Source organism: Prinia subflava, unplaced genomic scaffold (genome assembly GCF_021018805.1).
Source record: "Prinia subflava isolate CZ2003 ecotype Zambia unplaced genomic scaffold, Cam_Psub_1.2 scaffold_63_NEW, whole genome shotgun sequence".
Classification (NCBI taxonomy): domain Eukaryota; kingdom Metazoa; phylum Chordata; class Aves; order Passeriformes; family Cisticolidae; genus Prinia; species Prinia subflava.
The window spans coordinates 134,583-152,874 of NW_026961070.1; the positions used below are offsets into that span (position 1 = coordinate 134,583).

The 18,292-nt window shown below is 61.5% G+C and overlaps 1 protein-coding gene across 1 annotated transcript; it reads left to right on the plus strand.

Annotated features, from left to right (window-relative positions):
- Window positions 1-464: 464 nt before the first annotated feature.
- Window positions 465-14,495, plus strand: EPHB4 (EPH receptor B4; the record flags this gene model as incomplete). The annotated part of the gene is made up of 13 exons (XM_063425281.1): window positions 465-567; window positions 1,050-1,205; window positions 1,768-2,112; window positions 3,115-3,236; window positions 4,312-4,477; window positions 5,398-5,491; window positions 6,185-6,240; window positions 7,080-7,193; window positions 9,073-9,320; window positions 10,610-10,828; window positions 11,651-11,800; window positions 12,706-12,899; window positions 13,902-14,495. Coding segments are annotated over 13 exons (2,070 nt in total), but the record flags the coding sequence as incomplete, so codon positions are not given.
- Between the last annotated feature and the right edge of the window lie 3,797 nt (window positions 14,496-18,292).

Below are 18,292 nucleotides of genomic sequence, written 5' to 3' on the forward strand. Positions count from 1 at the left end.
GCCGAGCCGCCGGCGCTGGGCTGCGTCTGCGGGGCGGGCACCGAGCCCGGGGGAGAGGGCTGCACCCGTGAGTTTGGGGGGGTTTGGGGATTTTGGGTGATTTTGGGGTGTTTGGGGCTGGTTCTGGGTTGGTGTGCGGTGGTTTTGGGTTGGTTTGCGGTGGTTTTGGGTCAGTTTGGGTTGGTTTTGGGGAGTTTTATGGGGTTGTTCTACGATGTTTTCGGGGAGTTTTGGGGTAGTTTTAGCAGTTTGGAGGGTGTTTTGGGTGGTTTTGTGGGATTTTGGGGGTGTTTTGGGTGATTTTGGGGTGTTTTGGGGTGATTTGGGGAGTTTTCAGGGACTTGGGGTTGGTTTGGGTAGGTTTGGGTTGGTTTGGGTGTGTTTTATGGGTGTTTTTTGGGATGTTTTCAGGGTTTGGGGATGTTTTGGGTGATTTTGAGGTGATTTTGGGTGGTTTTGGGTGATTTTGGGGTGTTTTTGATGTCTGGGACGGGCGCTGGGCCGAGCCGCCGGCGCTGGGCTGCGTCTGCGGGGCGGGCACGGAGCCCGGGGGAGAGGGCTGCACCCGTGAGTTTGGGGGGGTTTGGGTGGTTTTGGGTGGTTTTTTGGGTGATTTTGGGGTGATTTTGGGTGTTTTGGGGGTGTTTTTTGGTGTACTTTGGGTGGTTTTGGGGGTGTTTCCAGGTTTTTGGGGTGTTTTGAGGGTGTTTTGGGGTGATTTTGGGTGGGTTTTGGTGTCTGCCTGTTTTAGGTTGTTTTAGGGTATTTGGGGGGGTCTCCGGGCAGTTTTTGGGGTGTTTTTGGGATGTTTTGGGGGTCTCTGGTGTGTTTTGGGCTGTTTTAGGGTGTTTTGGGGGTGTTTTTGGGATATTTTGGAGGTCTCCAGTGTGTTTTAGGGTGTTTTCGGTTGTTTTAGGGTATTTGGGGGGTCTCCGGGCAGTTTTTGGGGTGTTTTGGGGATATTTTGGGGTGTTTTAGGTTGTTTTAAGGTATTTGGGGAGGGTCTCCGTGCCCTCCCCACTGACCCCCCGTGTCCCCCCTGTCCCCAGCCTGTCCCCCCGGGACGTTCAAGGCGGAGCCGGGGGGGGGTCGCTGCCAGCCCTGCCCCCTCCAGAGCGAAGCCCCCTCCCCCGGGGCCGCCGCCTGCGCCTGCCGGGCGGGGTCGTACCGAGCCCCCGGGGAGGGGCCCCGGGAGCGCTGCTGGGGTGAGGCCGGGGGGCTTTGGGGGGCTTTGGGGGGCGTTTGGGGGATTTTGGGGGGATTTGGGGGGTTTTTGGGGGATTTTGGAGGGTTTTTGGGGTTTTTTTGGTTTTTCTGGGGGGGTTTTTGGGGTTTTTTTTTGGGGGGGTTGGGTTTTATTGAGGGTTTTTTTGGGGGGTTTTCGGGGGGGCTGGTTTATTTGGGGAGGTTTTTTGGGGTTTTTTTTGTTTTTGGGGGGTTTTGGCGTTTTTTGGGGGTTTTTTAGGGGTTTTGGGGGGGTTTTGGGGTTTTTTTTTGGGGGGGCTTTCTTGGGGTTTTTTGGGGGGGGGATTTTTGGGGGGTTTCTGGGATTCCCAGGAGGGGAATTTGGGGGGGGTCCCAGGTGGGTTTTGGGGGGTCCCGGGTGGATTTTGGGGGGTCCCAGGTGGATTTTGGGGGGTCCCGGGTGGATTTTGGGGGGTCCCAGGTGGGTTTTGGGGGGTCCCGGGTGGGTTCCGGGGGTCCCAAGGTGGAATTTGGGGCTCCCATTGCCGATCCCCCCCTGACCCCTCCCCTGTCCCCCCCCAGCGCCCCCCTCGGCCCCCCGCGCCCTCCAGGCCCGGGTGAACGGCTCGGGGGTCCGGCTGTCCTGGAGCCCCCCGCGGGCCGGGGGCGACCACCCCGAGCTGCGCTACAGCGTGGGGTGCCGGGCGTGCCCCCCGGCCCTCGGGGAGCCCCCCGGCTGCGGCCCCTGCGGGCCCCTGGCCTGGGCGCCCCCTCCCCAGGGGCTGCGGACCCCCGGCGTCAGCGTGGGGGGGCTGCGGCCCAGGGTCACCTACAGCTTCAGGGTCAGCGCCCGCAGCGGGGTCAGCGCGGCCGCCGGGACCCCCGAGCCCCCCGCGGCCGAGATCAACGTCACCGCCGGGGCCGATGGTGAGAGCCACAAAATAACCCCAAAAACCCCAAAAACCACCCAAAATACCCCAAAACCACCCCAAAATACCCCAAAATACCCCTAAAATACCCTAAAAACCGTAAAATACCCCAAAACCACCCCAAAATACCCCAAAATCACCCCAAAATACCCCTGAGATCAACGTCACCGCCGGGGCAGATGGCGAGACCCCCAAAATAACCCCAAAAACCCCACAAAATACCCCAAAAGATCCTTAAAATACCCAAAATACCCCTGAGATCAACGTCACTGCTGGGGCGGATGGTGAGACCCCAAAACAGCCTTAAAATACCTCAAAAACCACCCCAAACCACCCCCAAAACAGCCTGAAATACCCCAAAATACCCCTGAGATCAACGTCACCGCCGGGGCCGATGGTGAGACCCTGAAAATACCCTAAAATACCCCAAAATCACCCCAAAATACCCCAAAATACCCCAAAATCACCCCAAAATACCCCTGAGATCAACGTCACCGCCAGGGCAGATGGTGAGACCTGGAAAATACCCCGAAAATAATCCAAAAACCCCAAATCCACCCCAAAATTCACCCCAAAAAAACCCCAAATCCACCCCAAAATTCACCCCAAAAAATCCCCCAAATCCACCCCAAAATCCACCCCAAAAAAACCCAAAATCCACCCCAAAACCCACCCCCAAACCCGCCCCAAAAACCCCAAAACCCGCCCCCAAAAAAACCCCAAATCCTCCCCAAAATTCACCCTAAAAAAACCCCAAATCCACCCCAAAACCCACCCCAAAATTCACCCCAAATCCACCCCAAAAAACCCAAAATTCACCCCAAAAAGCCCAAAATTCAACCCAAAAAACCCCAAATCCTCCCCAAAATCCGCCCCAAAATCCACTCCAAAAAAACCCTGAAAATCCCAAAATCCCTCCCCCAGATCCCCCCAAACCCCCAAATCCCCAAAATCCCCCCAAATCTCCAAAAAACCCCAAAATTCCCCAAATTCCCCCCAGTGCCGCCGCCCGTGTCCGACGTGCTGCGGGTGGGGGCGGGGCCAGGGGGCGTCACCCTGGCCTGGCCCCGCCCCCCGGCCCCGCCCCCCGTGCTGGACTGGGAGGTCAAGTACTACGAGAAGGTGGGGGAGGGGCTGGGGGGGCTGGGGGGGGTTGGGGAATTTTGGGGGGTTTTGGGGGATTTGGGGGATTTTTGGGGATTTGGGGGTTTGGGGGGATCTGGGGGAGGGATTTTGGGATTTTCAGGGTTTTTTTGGAGTGGATTTTGGGGCGGATTTTGGGGAGGATTTGGGGATTTTTTGGGTGGATTTGGGGTTTTTGGGGTGAATTTTGGGGTGGGTTTTGGGGTGGATTTGGGGTTTTTTTAGGGTGAATTTTGGGGAGGATTTGGGGTTTTTGTGGAGGCGGGTTTTGGGGTTTTTGGGGCGGGTTTGGGGGTGGGTTTTGGGGTGGATTTTGGGGTTTTTTTGGGGTGAATTTTGGGGTGGGTTTTGGGGTTTTTGGGGCGGGTTTTGGGGTGAATTTTGGGGTGGATTTTGGGGTTTTTGGGGCGGATTTTGGGGTGGATTTGGGGTTTCTTTGGGGTGAATTTTGGGGTGGATTTGGGGTTTTTTTTGGGATGGATTTGGGGGTTTTTTGGGGTGGGTTTTGGGGTGGATTTGGGGTTTTTTGGGGGTGGATTTGGGGGTTTTTGGGGCGAGTTTTGGGGAGGATTTGGGGGTTTTGGGGCAGGTTTTGGGGAGGATTTGGGGTTTTTTTGGGGCGGGTATTGGGGCAGGATTTGGGGTGGATTTTGGGGTTTTTGGGGCGGGTTTTGGGGTGGGTTTTGGGGTGAATTTTGGGGTTTTTTGAGGTGAATATTGGGAGTTTTTTGGGGCGGGTTTTGGAGAGGATTTGGGGTTTTTTGGGGTGGGTTTTGGGGAGGATTTTGGGGGTTCTTGGGGTGGAATTTTGGGGTGGATTTTGGGGGTTTTTTTGGGGTGGATTTGGGGGTTTTTGGGTGGGTTTTGGGGTGGATTTGGGGGGTTTTTTTGGGTGGATTTGGGGTTTTTTGGGGTGAATTTTGGGGTAGATTTGGGGTTTTTTTTGGGGTGGATTTTGGGCTTTTTTGAGGTGAATTTTGGGGAGGATTTGGGGGTTTTTGGGGCAGGTTTTGGGATGGATTTTGGGGTTTCTCACGCCTCCTTCCCCCCGCAGTTGGGGGGCGGGGAGGGGCCCCCCCAGTTCCTGCGGGTGCCGCAGCCGCGGGCGGAGCTGGGGGGGCTCCGCCGGGGGGGGCTCTATGGGGTGAGGGTCCGCGCCCGCTCCGAGGGCGGCTACGGCGACTTCGGGCCCGAGACCACCGTGAGCGCGCCGGGCGGCGGTGAGACCCCGAAACACCCCGAAAACACCCCAAAAACACCCCGAAAACACCCAAAAACACCCTGAAAACACCCCAAAATACCCTGAAAATACCCTGAAATACCCCCAAAACCATCCCAAAATACCCCAGAACACCCTGAGACCACCCCAAAATACCCTAAAACCACCCAAAAACACCCCTGAAATACCCCAAAATCACCCCGAAACACCCCCAAACCCTCCCAAAATTTCCCCTGAAAAATCCCCCCAAAACTCCCCAAATTCACCCCAAAATTCCCCCCAAGATTTCCCGCCAAAATCCCCCCCAAATCCGCCCTAAAATGCCCCCAAATCCCCCCCAAATTCCCCCAAATCCCTCCCAAACCCTCCCAAAATTTCCCCTGAAAAATTCCCCCCAAACCCCCCTAAAATCCCCCCAAAATCTCCCCCAAATCCCCCCAAAATTCCTCCTCAAAATCCCCCCCAAATCTCCCCCAAATCCCTCCCAAATTCCCCCCAAAATTCACCCCAAAATTCCTCCTCAAAATCCCCCCAAATCCTCCCAAAATCCCCAAAATTCACCCCAAATCCCCCCCAAATCCCTCCCAAGATTTCCTGCCAAAATCCCCCCAAATCCCCCCCAAATTCACCCCAAAAATTCCCCCCAAACCCTCCCCAAATCCCTCAAAATCTCCCCCAAATCCCCCCAAATCTCCCCAAATTTTCCCATATTTCCCCAAAATTCACCCCTAATTTCCCCGAAATTCCCCCCAAATCCCCAAATCCCCCCAAATCTCCCCAAATTTCCCCATATTTCCCCAAAATTCACCCCTAATTTCCCCGAAATTCACCCCAAATGCCCCCCAAATCTCCCCAAAATCCCCCAAACCCCCCCAAACCCCCCCAGCCCCCTGACCCCCTTTCCCCTCTCCCTTTCCCCAGAGGGGTCCCGGGGGTCCCCCGGGGGCGTCGTGGCCGGAGCCGCTGCCCTGGGGGGGCTCCTGGCGCTGCTGGGGGGGGCCCTGGCCTGGCTCAGGTGAGGACGGGGGGGACTGGGGGGGTTTGGGTGAATTTTGGGGGAATTTGGGAGGATTTGGGGGATTTGGGGGGATTTTGGGAAATTTGGGGGGGATTTGGGGGGATTTGGAAGGATTTTGACAAGGAATTTTGGAAAATTTGGGGGGATTTTGGGGGGAATTTGGGGGTTTGGGGGAGATTTGGAGTGGATTCGGTTGAATTTGGATGGATTGGGGGGATTGGGGGGGGATTTGGTTGAATTTGGGGAAATTTGGGACAATCTGGGGGGATTTGGAGAGTTCTGGGTGGATTTGGGGGGGATTTGGGTGAATTTGGGTGGATTTGGGTTGAATTTGATCGAATTTGGGTGAATTTGGGTCAATTTCGGGTTGGATTTGGGTTGAATTTGGTTGGATTTGGGTCGGATTTGGGTGATTTAGGGTTGAATTTGGGTGGATTTGGGTTGAATTTGTGTGAATTTGCGTGGATTTGGGTTGGATTTGTGTGAATTTGTGTGAATTTAGGTGGATTTGGGTTGGATTTGTGTGAATTTGTGTGAATTTAGGTGGATTTGGGTTGAATTTGTGTGGATTTGTGTGGATTTGGGTCGATTTTGGGTTGAATTTTGGTGGATTTGGGTCGATTTTGGGTTGAATTTGGGTGGATTTGGGGTCCCGGGGGGCTCCTCCCCGTGTCCCCCCTGTCCCCGCAGGCGGGGGCGGCTCCGGGCGCAGAGGCAGCGACGCAGCCCCGGCCCCGGGGGGCTCGGTAAGGGGGACCCCAAAATGTCCCCAAACGTCCCCAAAAATGTCCCCAAAATGTCCCAAAGGTCTTCTCAAAATGTCCCCAATATATCCCCAAAACGTCCCAAAAAATGTCCCAAAATATCCCCAAAACCTCCCAAAAAATGTCCCCAAATTGTCCCAAAAGTCTTCTCAAAATGTCCCAAAAATGTCCCCAAAATGTCCCAAAAATCTTCTCAAAATGTCCCCAAAATGTCCCAAAAATGTCCCAAAAGTGTTCTCCAAAAGTCCCTGAAAATGCCCCCAAAAATGTCCCCAGAAATGTCCCCAAAATGTCCCCAAAAGGTCCCTAAAATACCCCAAAAATATCCCTGAAAATATCCCCAAAAAATGTCCCCAAAATGTCCCAAAAATGTCCCAAAATTGTTCTCCAAAAGTCCGTGAAAATGGCCCAAAATATATCCCCAAATGTCCCCAAAAATGTGCTGGAAAATGTCCCCAAAATGTTCCAAAAATATCCCTCAGTGCCCCCAGGTGTCCCCAGGTGTCCCCAGGTGACCCCAGGTGTCCCCAGGTGTCCCCAGGTGTCCCCCAGGTGTCCCCCAGGTGCCCCCAGGTGTCCCCCAGGTGTCCCCAGGTGCCCCCAGGTGCTCTCCAGGTGTCCCCAGGTGCCCCCAGGTGTCCCCAAGGTGCCCCCAGGTGTCCCCAGGTGTCCCCAGGTGCCCCCAGGTGTCCCCCAGGTGTCCCCCAGGTGTCCCCAGGTGCTCTCCAGGTGTCCCCAGGTGTCCCCAGGTGTCCCCCAGGTGACCCCAGGTGTCCCCAGGTGTCCCCAGGTGTCCCCAGGTGACCCCAGGTGCCCCCCAGGTGGGAAGCTCTACATCGACCCCCTCACCTACGAGGACCCCGAGGTGGCCCTGAGGGACTTCGCGCAGGAGATCGACGTCACCTGCGTCACCATCGAGGAGGTCATCGGCGCAGGTGGCACCGGGGGGGGCTCACCTGGCCAGGTGTGGGGGGGAGGGGCACTCTTAGGGGATTTTGGGGTCACCCAGGTGAGTCCCACCTGTCTCAGGTGAGTTCAGGGAGATGTGAGTGGGGTTTGGGGCGGTTTTAGGGGATTTTGGGGTCACCCAGGTGAGTCCCACCTGCCCAGGTGAGTTCAGGGCGGTGCGAGTGAGGTTTGGGGCGGTTTTAGGGGATTTGGGGTCACCCAGGTGAGTCCCACCTGGCCCAGGTGTGCTCAGCGAGGTGTGGGTGGTTCTAAGTGGATTTAGAGTGGCTCTAAGGGGATTTTGGGTGGGTTTAGGTGGATTTTGGGTGGGTTTCCTTGGTCTCACACCTGTCCCCACCTGCCCAGGTGAGTTCGGCGAGGTGTGGGTGGTTTCAGGATGGATTTGGGTGGGTTTAGAGGGATTTTGAGTGGATTTAGGTGGATTTTGGGTGGGTTTGGGGTGGTTCCCCGGGTGTCCCTTGGTCTCACACCTGTCCCCACCTGCCCAGGTGAGTTCGGCGAGGTGTGGGTGGTTTCAGGACAGGTTTTGGGTGATTTCAAGGGGATTTTGGGTGGGTTTAGGTGGGTTTAGGTGGATTTTGAGTGGGTTTAGGTGGATTTTTGGTAGTTTCCATGGTCTCACACCTGTCCCCACCTGCCCAGGTGAGTTCGGCGAGGTGTGGGTGGTTTCAGGACAGGTTTTGGGTGATTTCAAGGGGATTTTGGGTGGGTTTAGGTGGGTTTAGGTGGATTTTGGGTGGGTTTAGGTGGATTTTGGGTGGGTTTAGGTGGATTTTTGGTAGTTTCCATGGTCTCACACCTGTCCCCACCCGCCCAGGTGAGTTCGGCGAGGTGTGGGTGATTTCAGGACAGGTTTTGGGTGATTTTAAGGGGATTTTGGGTGGGTTTAGGTGGATTTTGGGTGGGTTTAGGTGGGTTTAGGTGGATTTTGAGTGGGTTTAGGTGGATTTTTGGTAGTTTCCTTGGTCTCACACCTGTCCCCACCCGCCCAGGTGAGTTCGGTGAGGTGTGGGTGGTTTCAGGACAGGTTTTGGGTGATTTCAAGGGGATTTTGGGTTGTTTTGGGTGGGTTTAGGTGTGTTTGGAGTAGTTTTGGGTGGGTTTGGGGTGGTCCCCCGGGTGTCCCTTGGTCTCACACCTGTCCCCACCTGCCCAGGTGAGTTCGGTGAGGTGTGGGTGGTTTCAGGACAGGTTTTGGGTGATTTTAAAGGGATTTTGGGTGGGTTTAGGTGGGTTTAGGTGGATTTTGAGTGGGTTTAGGTGGATTTTGGGTGGGTTTAGGTGGATTTTTGGTAGTTTCCATGGTCTCACACCTGTCCCTACCCGCCCAGGTGAGTTCGGCGAGGTGTGGGTGGTTTCAGGACAGGTTTTGGGTGATTTTAAGGGGATTTTGGGTGGGTTTAGGTGGGTTTAGGTTGATTTTGAGTGGGTTTAGGTGGATTTTGGGTGGGTTTAGGTGGATTTTTGGTAGTTTCCTTGGTCTCACACCTGTCCCCACCCGCCCAGGTGAGTTCGGCGAGGTGTGGGTGGTTTCAGGACAGGTTTTGGGTGATTTCAAGGGGATTTTGGGTTGTTTTGGGTGGGTTTAGGTGTGTTTGGAGTAGTTTTGGGTGGGTTTGGGGTGGTCCCCCGGGTGTCCCTTGGTCTCACACCTGTCCCCACCTGCCCAGGTGAGTTCGGTGAGGTGTGGGTGGTTTCAGGACAGGTTTTGGGTGATTTTAAAGGGATTTTGGGTGGGTTTAGGTGGGTTTAGGTGGATTTTGAGTGGGTTTAGGTGGATTTTGAGTGGGTTTAGGTGGATTTTTGGTAGTTTCCATGGTCTCACACCTGTCCCCACCCGCCCAGGTGAGTTCGGCGAGGTGTGGCGCGGCCGCCTGGCGCTGCCGGGCCAGCCCGAGGCCGAGGTGGCGGTGAAGACGCTCAAGGGCGGCGCGGGCGAGCGGCAGCGCCGCGAGTTCCTGCGCGAGGCCGCGCGCATGGCGCAGTTCCGGCACCCCAACGTGGTGCGGCTGCGCGGCGTGGTCAGCGCCGGGCCCCCCGCCATGATCGTCACCGAGTTCCTGCTGCACGGCGCCCTCGACGCCTTCCTCAGGGTGGGGACACCGAGGGGACACTGGGGACATCAGGGACATTGGGGAAATCCGGGGCATTGGGGACACTGGGGACACTGGGGACATTGGGGACATTGGGGACATCGGGGACATTGGCGTGGTCAGCGCCGGGCCCCCCGCCATGATCGTCACCGAGTTCCTGCTGCACGGCGCCCTCGACGCCTTCCTCAGGGTGGGGACATTGGGGACATTCAGGGGATTGGGGACATTGGGGACATTGGAGAAATCCGGGGCATTGGGGACATTGGGGAAATCCGGGGCATTGGGGACACTGGGGACACTGGGGACATTGGGGACATTGGGGACATCGGGGACATTGGCGTGGTCAGCGCCGGGCCCCCCGCCATGATCGTCACCGAGTTCCTGCTGCACGGCGCCCTCGACGCCTTCCTCAGGGTGGGGACATTGGGGACATTCAGGGGATTGGGGACATTGGGGACATTGGAGAAATCCGGGGCATTGGGGACATTGGGGAAATCTGGGGCATTGGGGACATTGGGGACATCTGGGACATTGGGGACACTGGGGACACTGGGGACACTGGGGACATTGGGGACACTGGGGACATTGGGGACATTGGGGACATTGGCATGGTCAGCGCCGGGCCCCCCGCCATGATCGTCACCGAGTTCCTGCTGCACGGCGCCCTCGACGCCTTCCTCAGGGTGGGGACATTGGGGACATTCAGGGGATTGGGGACATTGGGGAAATCTGGGGCATTGGGGACATTGGGGACATCGGTCACTCATCACCTTCCACAGGGACACGCGGTGTCCCCTCTGACCCCTGTGTCCCCTCACTGTCCCCCCGGTGTCCCCAGGGCCGGGAGGGGACACTGTCCCCACTCCAGCTGGTGGCCATGCTGTCACCTCACTGTCCCCTCACTGTCCCCGGTGTCCCCAGGGCCGGGAGGGGACACTGTCCCCGCTCCAGCTGGTGGCCATGCTGTCCCCTCACTGTCCCCTCACTGTCCCCGGTGTCCCCAGGGCCGGGAGGGGACGCTGTCCCCGCTCCAGCTGGTGGCCATGCTGTCCCCTCACTGTCCCCAATGTCCCCAGGGCCGGGAGGGGACACTGTCCCCGCTCCAGCTGGTGGCCATGCTGTCCCCTCACTGTCCCTGTGTCCCCAGGGCCGGGAGGGGACACTGTCCCCGCTCCAGCTGGTGGCCATGCTGTCCCCTCACTGTCCCTGTGTCCCCAGGGCCGGGAGGGGACACTGTCCCCGCTCCAGCTGGTGGCCATGCTGTCCCCTCACTGTCCCTGTGTCCCCAGGGCCGGGAGGGGACACTGTCCCCGCTCCAGCTGGTGGCCATGCTGCGCGGCATCGCCTCGGGCATGCGTTACCTGTCCGAGGCGGGGTTCGTGCACCGGGACCTGGCGGCGCGGAACATCCTGGTGGACGCGCACCTGGTGTGCAAAGTGTCCGACTTCGGGCTGTCCCGGGCGCTCACGGGGGACAGGGACAGCGACCCCACCTACACCAGCTCGCTGGTGAGAGCCGGGGCGGGGCGCACCTGGCGCAGGTGTGGCTGCGGCTGGGGGGGGGTTTAGGTGGGGTTTGGGATGGATTCAGGTGGGTTTGGGTGGTTTTTTGGGGGTCTCGCAGATGTCTCACCTGGCCCAGGTGGATTTGGGCAGGTGTGGCTGCGTTTGGGGTGGGTTTAGGTGGGACTTGGGTGGGTTTAGGTGGGACTTGGGTGGGTTTAGGTGGGGTTTGGGATGGTTTTAGGTGGGTTTTAGGTGGGTTTAGGGGGGGTTCGGGGTGGGTTTGGGTGGTTTTTTGGGGGTCTCGCAGATGTCTCACCTGGCCCAGGTGGATTTGGGCAGGTGTGGCTGCGTTTGGGGTGGGTTTAGGTGGGACTTGGGTGGGTTTAGGTGGGGTTTGGGATGGTTTTAGGTGGGTTTTAGGTGGGTTTAGGTGGGCTTCGGGGTGGGTTTGGGTGGTTTTTTGGGGGTCTCGCAGGTGTCTCACCTGGCCCAGGTGGATCTGGGTGGGTGTGGGTGTTTTTGGGGTGGGTTTAGGTGGGTTTCGGGGTTCCCTGGGGTTTTGGGGTTCCCCGTGGTTTTTCCCGGCTGGTTTCGGGGTCCCCCGCAGGTTTCGGGGTCCCCTGCAGGTTTGGGGGTTTCCTGGGGGTTTGGGGGTTTCCTGGGGTTTTCCCGGCTGGTTTCGGGGTCCCCCCACGAGTTTTGGGGTCCCCCCGCGGGTTTTGGGGTTTCCCATGGTTTTTCCCGGCTGGTTTTGGGGTCCCCCCGCGGTTTTTGGGGTCCCCCGCGGGTTTCGGGGTCCCCCTGACCCCCCTGACCCCCCGGCAGGGCGGGAAGATCCCGATCCGCTGGACGGCGCCCGAGGCCATCGCCTCCCGCACCTTCACCTCGGCCAGCGACGCCTGGAGCTACGGCATCGTCATGTGGGAGGTGCTGAGCTTCGGGGAGCGCCCCTACTGGGACATGTCCAACCAGGACGTGAGTGACCCCCGAATCCGGGACCCCCAAAACCCCCCTGGGACCCCCAAAACCCCCCGGGACCCCCAAAACCCCCCCGGGACCCCCGGTGAACACATCGCCCCAAAAAACCACCAAATTCCCCGAAAATCGGGCTCCTGGGGAGGCGCTGCCCCTACTGGGACATGTCCAACCAGGACGTGAGTGACCCCGAAATCGGGACCCCCCAAAACCCCCAAATTCCCCCCAATTCCCCCAAAATTGGGCTCCCAAACCTTCCTCACCTGTCCCCAGGTGATCGAGCAGGATCATTACCAGTGTCCCCCCTCACCTGTCCCTCACCTGTCCCTCACCTGCCCAGGTGATCAACGCCATCGAGCAGGATTTCCCCCCCTCACCTGTCCCTCACCTGTCCCTCACCTGCCCAGGTGATCAACGCCATCGAGCAGGATTTTCCCCTCTCACCTGTCCCTCACCTGTCCCTCACCTGTCCCAGGTGATCAATGCCATCGAGCAGGATTTTCCCCTCTCACCTGTCCCTCACCTGTCCCTCACCTGTCCCAGGTGATCAATGCCATCGAGCAGGATTTCCCCCCCTCACCTGTCCCTCACCAGTCCCTCACCTGCGCAGGTGATCAACGCCATCGAGCAGGATCATTGTCAGTGTCCCCCCCTCTCCTGTCCCCTCTCACCTGTCCCTCACCTGTCCCAGGTGATCAACACCATCGAGCAGGATCATTACCAATATCCCCCCCTCACCTGTCCCTCACCTGTCCCAGGTGATCAACGCCATCGAGCAGGATTTCCCCCCCTCACCTGTCCCTCACCTGTCCCTCACCTGTCCCAGGTGATCAACGCCATCGAGCAGGATTTCCCCCCCTCACCTGTCCCTCACCTGTCCCTCACCTGTCCCTCACCTATCCCAGGTGATCAACGCCATCGAGCAGGATTACCGCCTGCCGCCGCCGCCGCGCTGCCCGCCGCCGCTGCACCGCCTGATGCTGCAGTGCTGGCAGCGCCAGCGCCGCGCCCGCCCCACCTTCCCCGGCATCGTGCGCGCCCTCGACCGCCTCATCCGGCGCCCCGAGAGCCTCCGCGCGCCCCCCGAGGACCCCCAGGGGTGAGGGGGGCACGGGGGGCTTTGGGGGGCGGGTGTGGTGTGGGCGAGGCTGGCACGGAGCACATGGGGGCATCCCAGCACAGCTGAGTGCATGGGGGGGACCTAAAACACCTGAACTCATGGGCGGGGGGGATTCCCAGCACACCTGAGTTTGGGGAGAGGTCTCAGCACACCCAAATTTATTAGGGAGGGGTCCCAGCAGACCTGAATTCATGGTGTGGGGCATCCCAGCACACCTGAGTTCATTGGAGGGGCTGTCCCAGCACACCTGAGTTTGGGGAGGGGTCCCAGCACACCTGAGTTTGGGGAGGGGTCCCAGCACACTTGAATTTGGGGAGGGGTCCCAGCACACCTGAGTTTGGGGAGGGGTCCCAGCACACTTGAATTTGGGGAGGGGTCCCAGCACACCTGAGTTTGGGGAGGGGCTCACAGCACACCTGAGTTCATGGGAGGGATCTAAAACACCTGAACTCATGGGGGGGTCCCAGCACACTTGAATTTGGGGAGGGGTCCCAGCACACCTGAGTTTGGGGAGGGGTCCCAGCACACCTGAGTTTGGGGAGGGGCTCCTCAAGGCGCGGCCCTGACCCTCCCCCATTCCCGCAGCTCCCCCCCGTCCTGCCCGGAGCAGCGCGGCCCCCCCGAGCCCACCCCCGGCCCCACAGAGCCCCCCGAGCTCCCCCCCGGCCCCCCGGCGCCCCCCGGCCCCCCGGCGGGGGCAGTGGCTGCGGGCGCTGGGGCTGGGCGGGTACGAGGAGCCGCCCCATGGCGCCGGCGGCACCGCGCTGGAGCTGCTGCCGCGCCTGCGCAGCCGGTACGGGGGGCTGGGGGGGCTGGGGGGGGGTATGGGGGGCTGGGGGGGTATGGGGGGCTGGGGGGCACAGGGGGGGCTGGGCAGTGGGGCTGGAGCTGCCGCAGGGAGGGAGGGAGGGGCAGGGGGGCTTGGGGGGGGGTCGCACAGGACCCTCCCCCCCCCCCGGTGACCCCCGTGTCCCCACGCAGGGACCTGCTGCGCGTGGGGGTGACGCTGGCCGGGCACCAGCAGCGGATCCTGGAGGGCGCCCAGAGCCTGCAGAGCCCCCCCAAAGGGGACCCCGAGTGCTGACCCCGCCTCCGGCCCCGCCCAGGGCAAGATGGCCGCCGGAAGCGGCGCTAAGGGATGCAGCTGGTTGAGGGAGCAAGATGGCTGCCAGGACAATATGGCTGCCATGCAATATGGCTGCCATCCAATATGGCTGCCAGGACAATATGGCCACCATCCAATATGGCCACCATCCAATATGGCCGCCATCCAATATGGCCGCCATCCAATATGGCTGCCGTGCAATATGGCTGCCATCCAATATGGCCGCCCATTCAATATGGCTGCCAGGACACTCTGGCCCCGCCCATCGATGACGTCACCTCGGCGATCTCAGGGAAGGCGCCTGCGAGGGCGTGGCCAAACACGAGTGGGCGTGGCCAACGGCGAGTGGGCGTGGCCAAACACGAGTGGGTGTGGTACTGTGGGCGTGGCCACCGGTGGGCGTGGCCCCCTCGGTGCTTTTATTGTCCCCAGCTCCGGTCACAGCCAATAAACGCGGCTGATGCAAATGAGGGGGCGGGGCTTTCCCCCAGGTGTCCCCAAAGTGTCCCTAAGGTGTCCCCAATGTTCCCCCAGCTGTCCCCAGGTGTCCTCAAGGTGTCCCCAGGTGTCCCCAGATTGTCCCAAGGTGTCCCCAGGTGTCCCCAAGTGTCCCCAGATTGTCCCCCAGGTGTCCCCCCACTCCTGCGTGTCACCAAGCCCTCCCCTGCCCCCCCATGTCCCCTCTGCTGTCCCCAGGGTCCCCTCTGATGTCCCCTGTGGTGTCCCCAGGGCCACCCCGCTCCCAGGTGTCCCCGTGACCCCACACGTCGCGCTCCCAGCTGTCCCCAGGGCCACCCCAGCTGTCCCCAGGGCCCCCAGAGCCTCTCCTGTCCCCGATGTCCCCAATGTCCCCGATGTCCCCGCAGCCCCCGCTGTCCCCAGGGCCACCCCTGTCCCCGAGGTCCCCGCGGTCCCAGCTGTCCCCGGCCAGCGCCCCGGCTGTGCCACGCAGGGTCCAGGCCAGCAGGGCCAGGCGCAGCTGGACACTGTCCCCAGTGTCCCCAATGTCCCCAGTGTCCCCTCTGTCCCCAGTATCCCCCCTGTCCCCTCTGTCCCCAATGTCCCCCCTGTCCCCCCTGTCCCCAGTGTCCCTCCTGTCCCCAATGTCCCCCCTGTCCCCAGTGTCCCCCCTGTCCCCGCTGTCCCCGCGTGTCCCCAGCTCGGCCACCAGCGCGGGCAGGGTGTGGCCGCCCCGGCCCAGCAGGACGTGGCGGAAGGGGGTGACCAGAGGGGACACGAACGGGGACAGCAGCGACGCCTCGGCCTGGAGGGGACAGGGACACGGTCAGGGGTGGGGACAGCAGGGGACAAAGGGACACAGGGACAGCGGGGACAGGGGGACACAGGGACAGGGTCAGGGGTGGGGACAGCAGGGGACAAAGGGACAGGGGGACAGGGTCAGGGGTGGGGACACAGGGACACGGTCAGGGGTGGGGACAGCAGGGGACACGGGGACATCGGGAGGGGACAGGGATGGGGACAGAGGAGAACACCAGGTGTGCTACAGGTGACACACAGGTGACACAGGTGAGAGGTGACACAGGTGAGAGGTGACACAGGTGACACACAGGTGACACACAGGTCACACAGGTGACACACAGGTGACACACAGATGACACACAGGTGACACAGGTGACACAGGTGCCACTCACGGCCATGAGGCGCGCGTTGAAGCCGCGGTTGAGGCGCTCGTTGGAGCTGTCCGATCCCGACATGTCGCGACGGAGCGAGGCCGCCGCGCGCACCACGCCCCCCCTGGCCGAGGAGAGGCACTGCAGGGACAGGCCCCGCGCCTGGGGCGGCACTGGTTAGACTGGCTTAGACTGGGGGGACTGGGGGGGACTGGTTATACTGGTTTATAATGGGGGTACTGGGGGTACCCCTCAAAGCCCTCCCAGTGCCTTCCCAGTGTCACCCCCAGTGCCCTCCCAGCGCCATACTGGTTTGTACTGGTTTATACTGGTTTATACTGGTTCATACTGGTCTATACTGGGTCCCAGCCTCACCTGCAGCGGGGCCAGCTGCCGCACCAGCGCGTCCCCCAGTGCGCCGGGGTCTGGTGTCCCCTCAGTGCCCCCTCAATGTCCCCCTCAGTGCCCTCCCAGTGCTCTCCCAGTGCCATACTGGTGTATACTGGTTTATACTGGTGTGACACTCACCTGCAGCGGGGCCAGCTGCCGCACCAGCGCGTCCCCCAGTGCGCCGGGGTCTGGTGTCCCCTCAGTGCCCCCTCAATGTCCCCTCAGTGCCCTCCCAGTGCTCTCCCAGTGCCATACTGGTGTATACTGGTTTATACTGGTGTGACACTCACCTGCAGCGGGGGCCAGCTGCCGCACCAGCGCGTCCCCCAGCGCGCCGGGGGGTCCGGTGTCCCCTCAGTGCCCCCTCAGTGTCCCCTCAGTGCCCTCCCAGTGCTCTCCCAGTGCCATACTGGTTTATACTGGTTTATACTGGTCTATACTGGTGTGACACTCACCTGCAGCGGGGCCAGCTGCCGCACCAGCGCGTCCCCCAGCGCGCCGGGGTCCAGCGGCAGCCGGGGGTCGTGGCCCAGGCGCAGCAGGAGCTGCGCGGCCACCGCGGCCACCCGCGCGCGCCACCGCCGGCAGCCGCCCCCGCAGCCGCGCCCCCAGGCGGGGCCGGGGTGTCCTCGGGGGTCCCCAGCGCCGCGCGGGAGGCGCCACCCGCGGCCTGCGGGGGATGGGGACACCGTGAGGGGACAGGGACAGACAGGGGACACCATGCAGGGGACAGGGACAGACAGGGGACACCATGAGGAGGGGACAGGGGACACCGTGAGGGGACAGGGACACCGTGAGGAGGGGACACCGGGACAGACAGGGACACCGGGACACCATGAGGGGGACAGGGACAGGGGGACACAGGGACACCGTGAGGGGACACCGGGACAGACAGGGGGGCACCGGGACACCGTGAGGGGGGGACAGGGACAGGGGGGGACACGGGGACACAGGGGTGGTGCAAGAACACCCGGGGACATTGGGGACGTTGGGGACATTGGGGACGTTGGGGACATTGGGGACATTGGGGACATTGGGGACGTTGGGGACGTTGGGGACGCTGGGGACACCGCCGGCCCCACCTCGTCGAAGCCGAGCTCCAGCGCCGGGACCCCCGCGGCCGCCGTGAAGGGGAAGGCGCCGCTCTCAGGGGACAGGGGGCGGATCCTGCGGGGACAGGGGGGGACGGGGGGGACACAGGTGTGCATGTGACACAGGTGTCCCCAGGTATCCCAGGTGTGTCCCAGGTGTGTCCCAGGTGTGTCCCAGGTGTGTCCCAGATGTGTCCCCCAGCTGTCCCCAGGTGTCTCCAGGTGTCCCCAACTGTCCCCAGGTGTGTCCCAGGTGTGTCCCAGGTGTCCCCAGATGTCCCCAGGTGTCCCCAGGTGTCCCCAGGTGTCCCCAGTTGTGTCCCAGGTGTGTCCCAGGTGTGTCCCAGCTGTCCCCAGGTGTCCCCAGGTGTGTCCCCACTCACACGTCGCTCTCCCAGCCCCGCCCCGGCCGTGTCAGCTGCTCCAGGAGGCTTTTCCCGCCCTCGTTCGGACTCTCCACCTGCATTTTGGGGGGTGGGTGATGGGGGGGCGGCCCCTCACACCCTCCCCCTCCTCCCCTCCCCCCCCATCCCCCTCCTCCCCCTCCCCCTCCCCCGCCCCTCCCCCACCTGGCTCCAGGGCGCTCTCGATCAGGTTCACCAGGGTGGGGCTGGTCCGGACCACGAACCGCTCTGCCCCTGGTGGGGAGGGGAAAAAGGGGGAGGGGTCGTGGTGGGGGGCTCGGGGGTGGGGGAGGGGCTCGGGGGGCGGGGCAGGGGGAGGGGGGAGGGGGCGCACCCCAGCACGGCCCGGTCCAGGCTGATGTAGGCGGCGACTTTGGTGTGCAGGAGGTCGGGGTAGCCCTGGGGGGGTCACGGGGGTCACCGGGGGTCACCGGGGGGTCACGGGGGGCGGGGTCACCGCGGGGTCACGGCGGGGTCACGGCGGGGTCACCTCCAGCCACTCGGTGGCCCCCAGGTGTCCGAACTCGCCGCCGTCCCAGCTGACGAAGAGGAGGGTCCGGCGGAGCTGGAACCCTGCGGGGGAGGGGCGGGGTCCGGGGGGGTCGGGGGGGTCCGGGGACCTCCCCCCCCCAGGACCCCTCCCCAGTTTGGGACCCCCCCCCCGCCATTCCCTCTCCCCCACCCTCCAAACCCCCCCCTCAATTTTGAACCAGAACCCCAAAATCATCAATTTAAGCCCCGCCCCCAAATT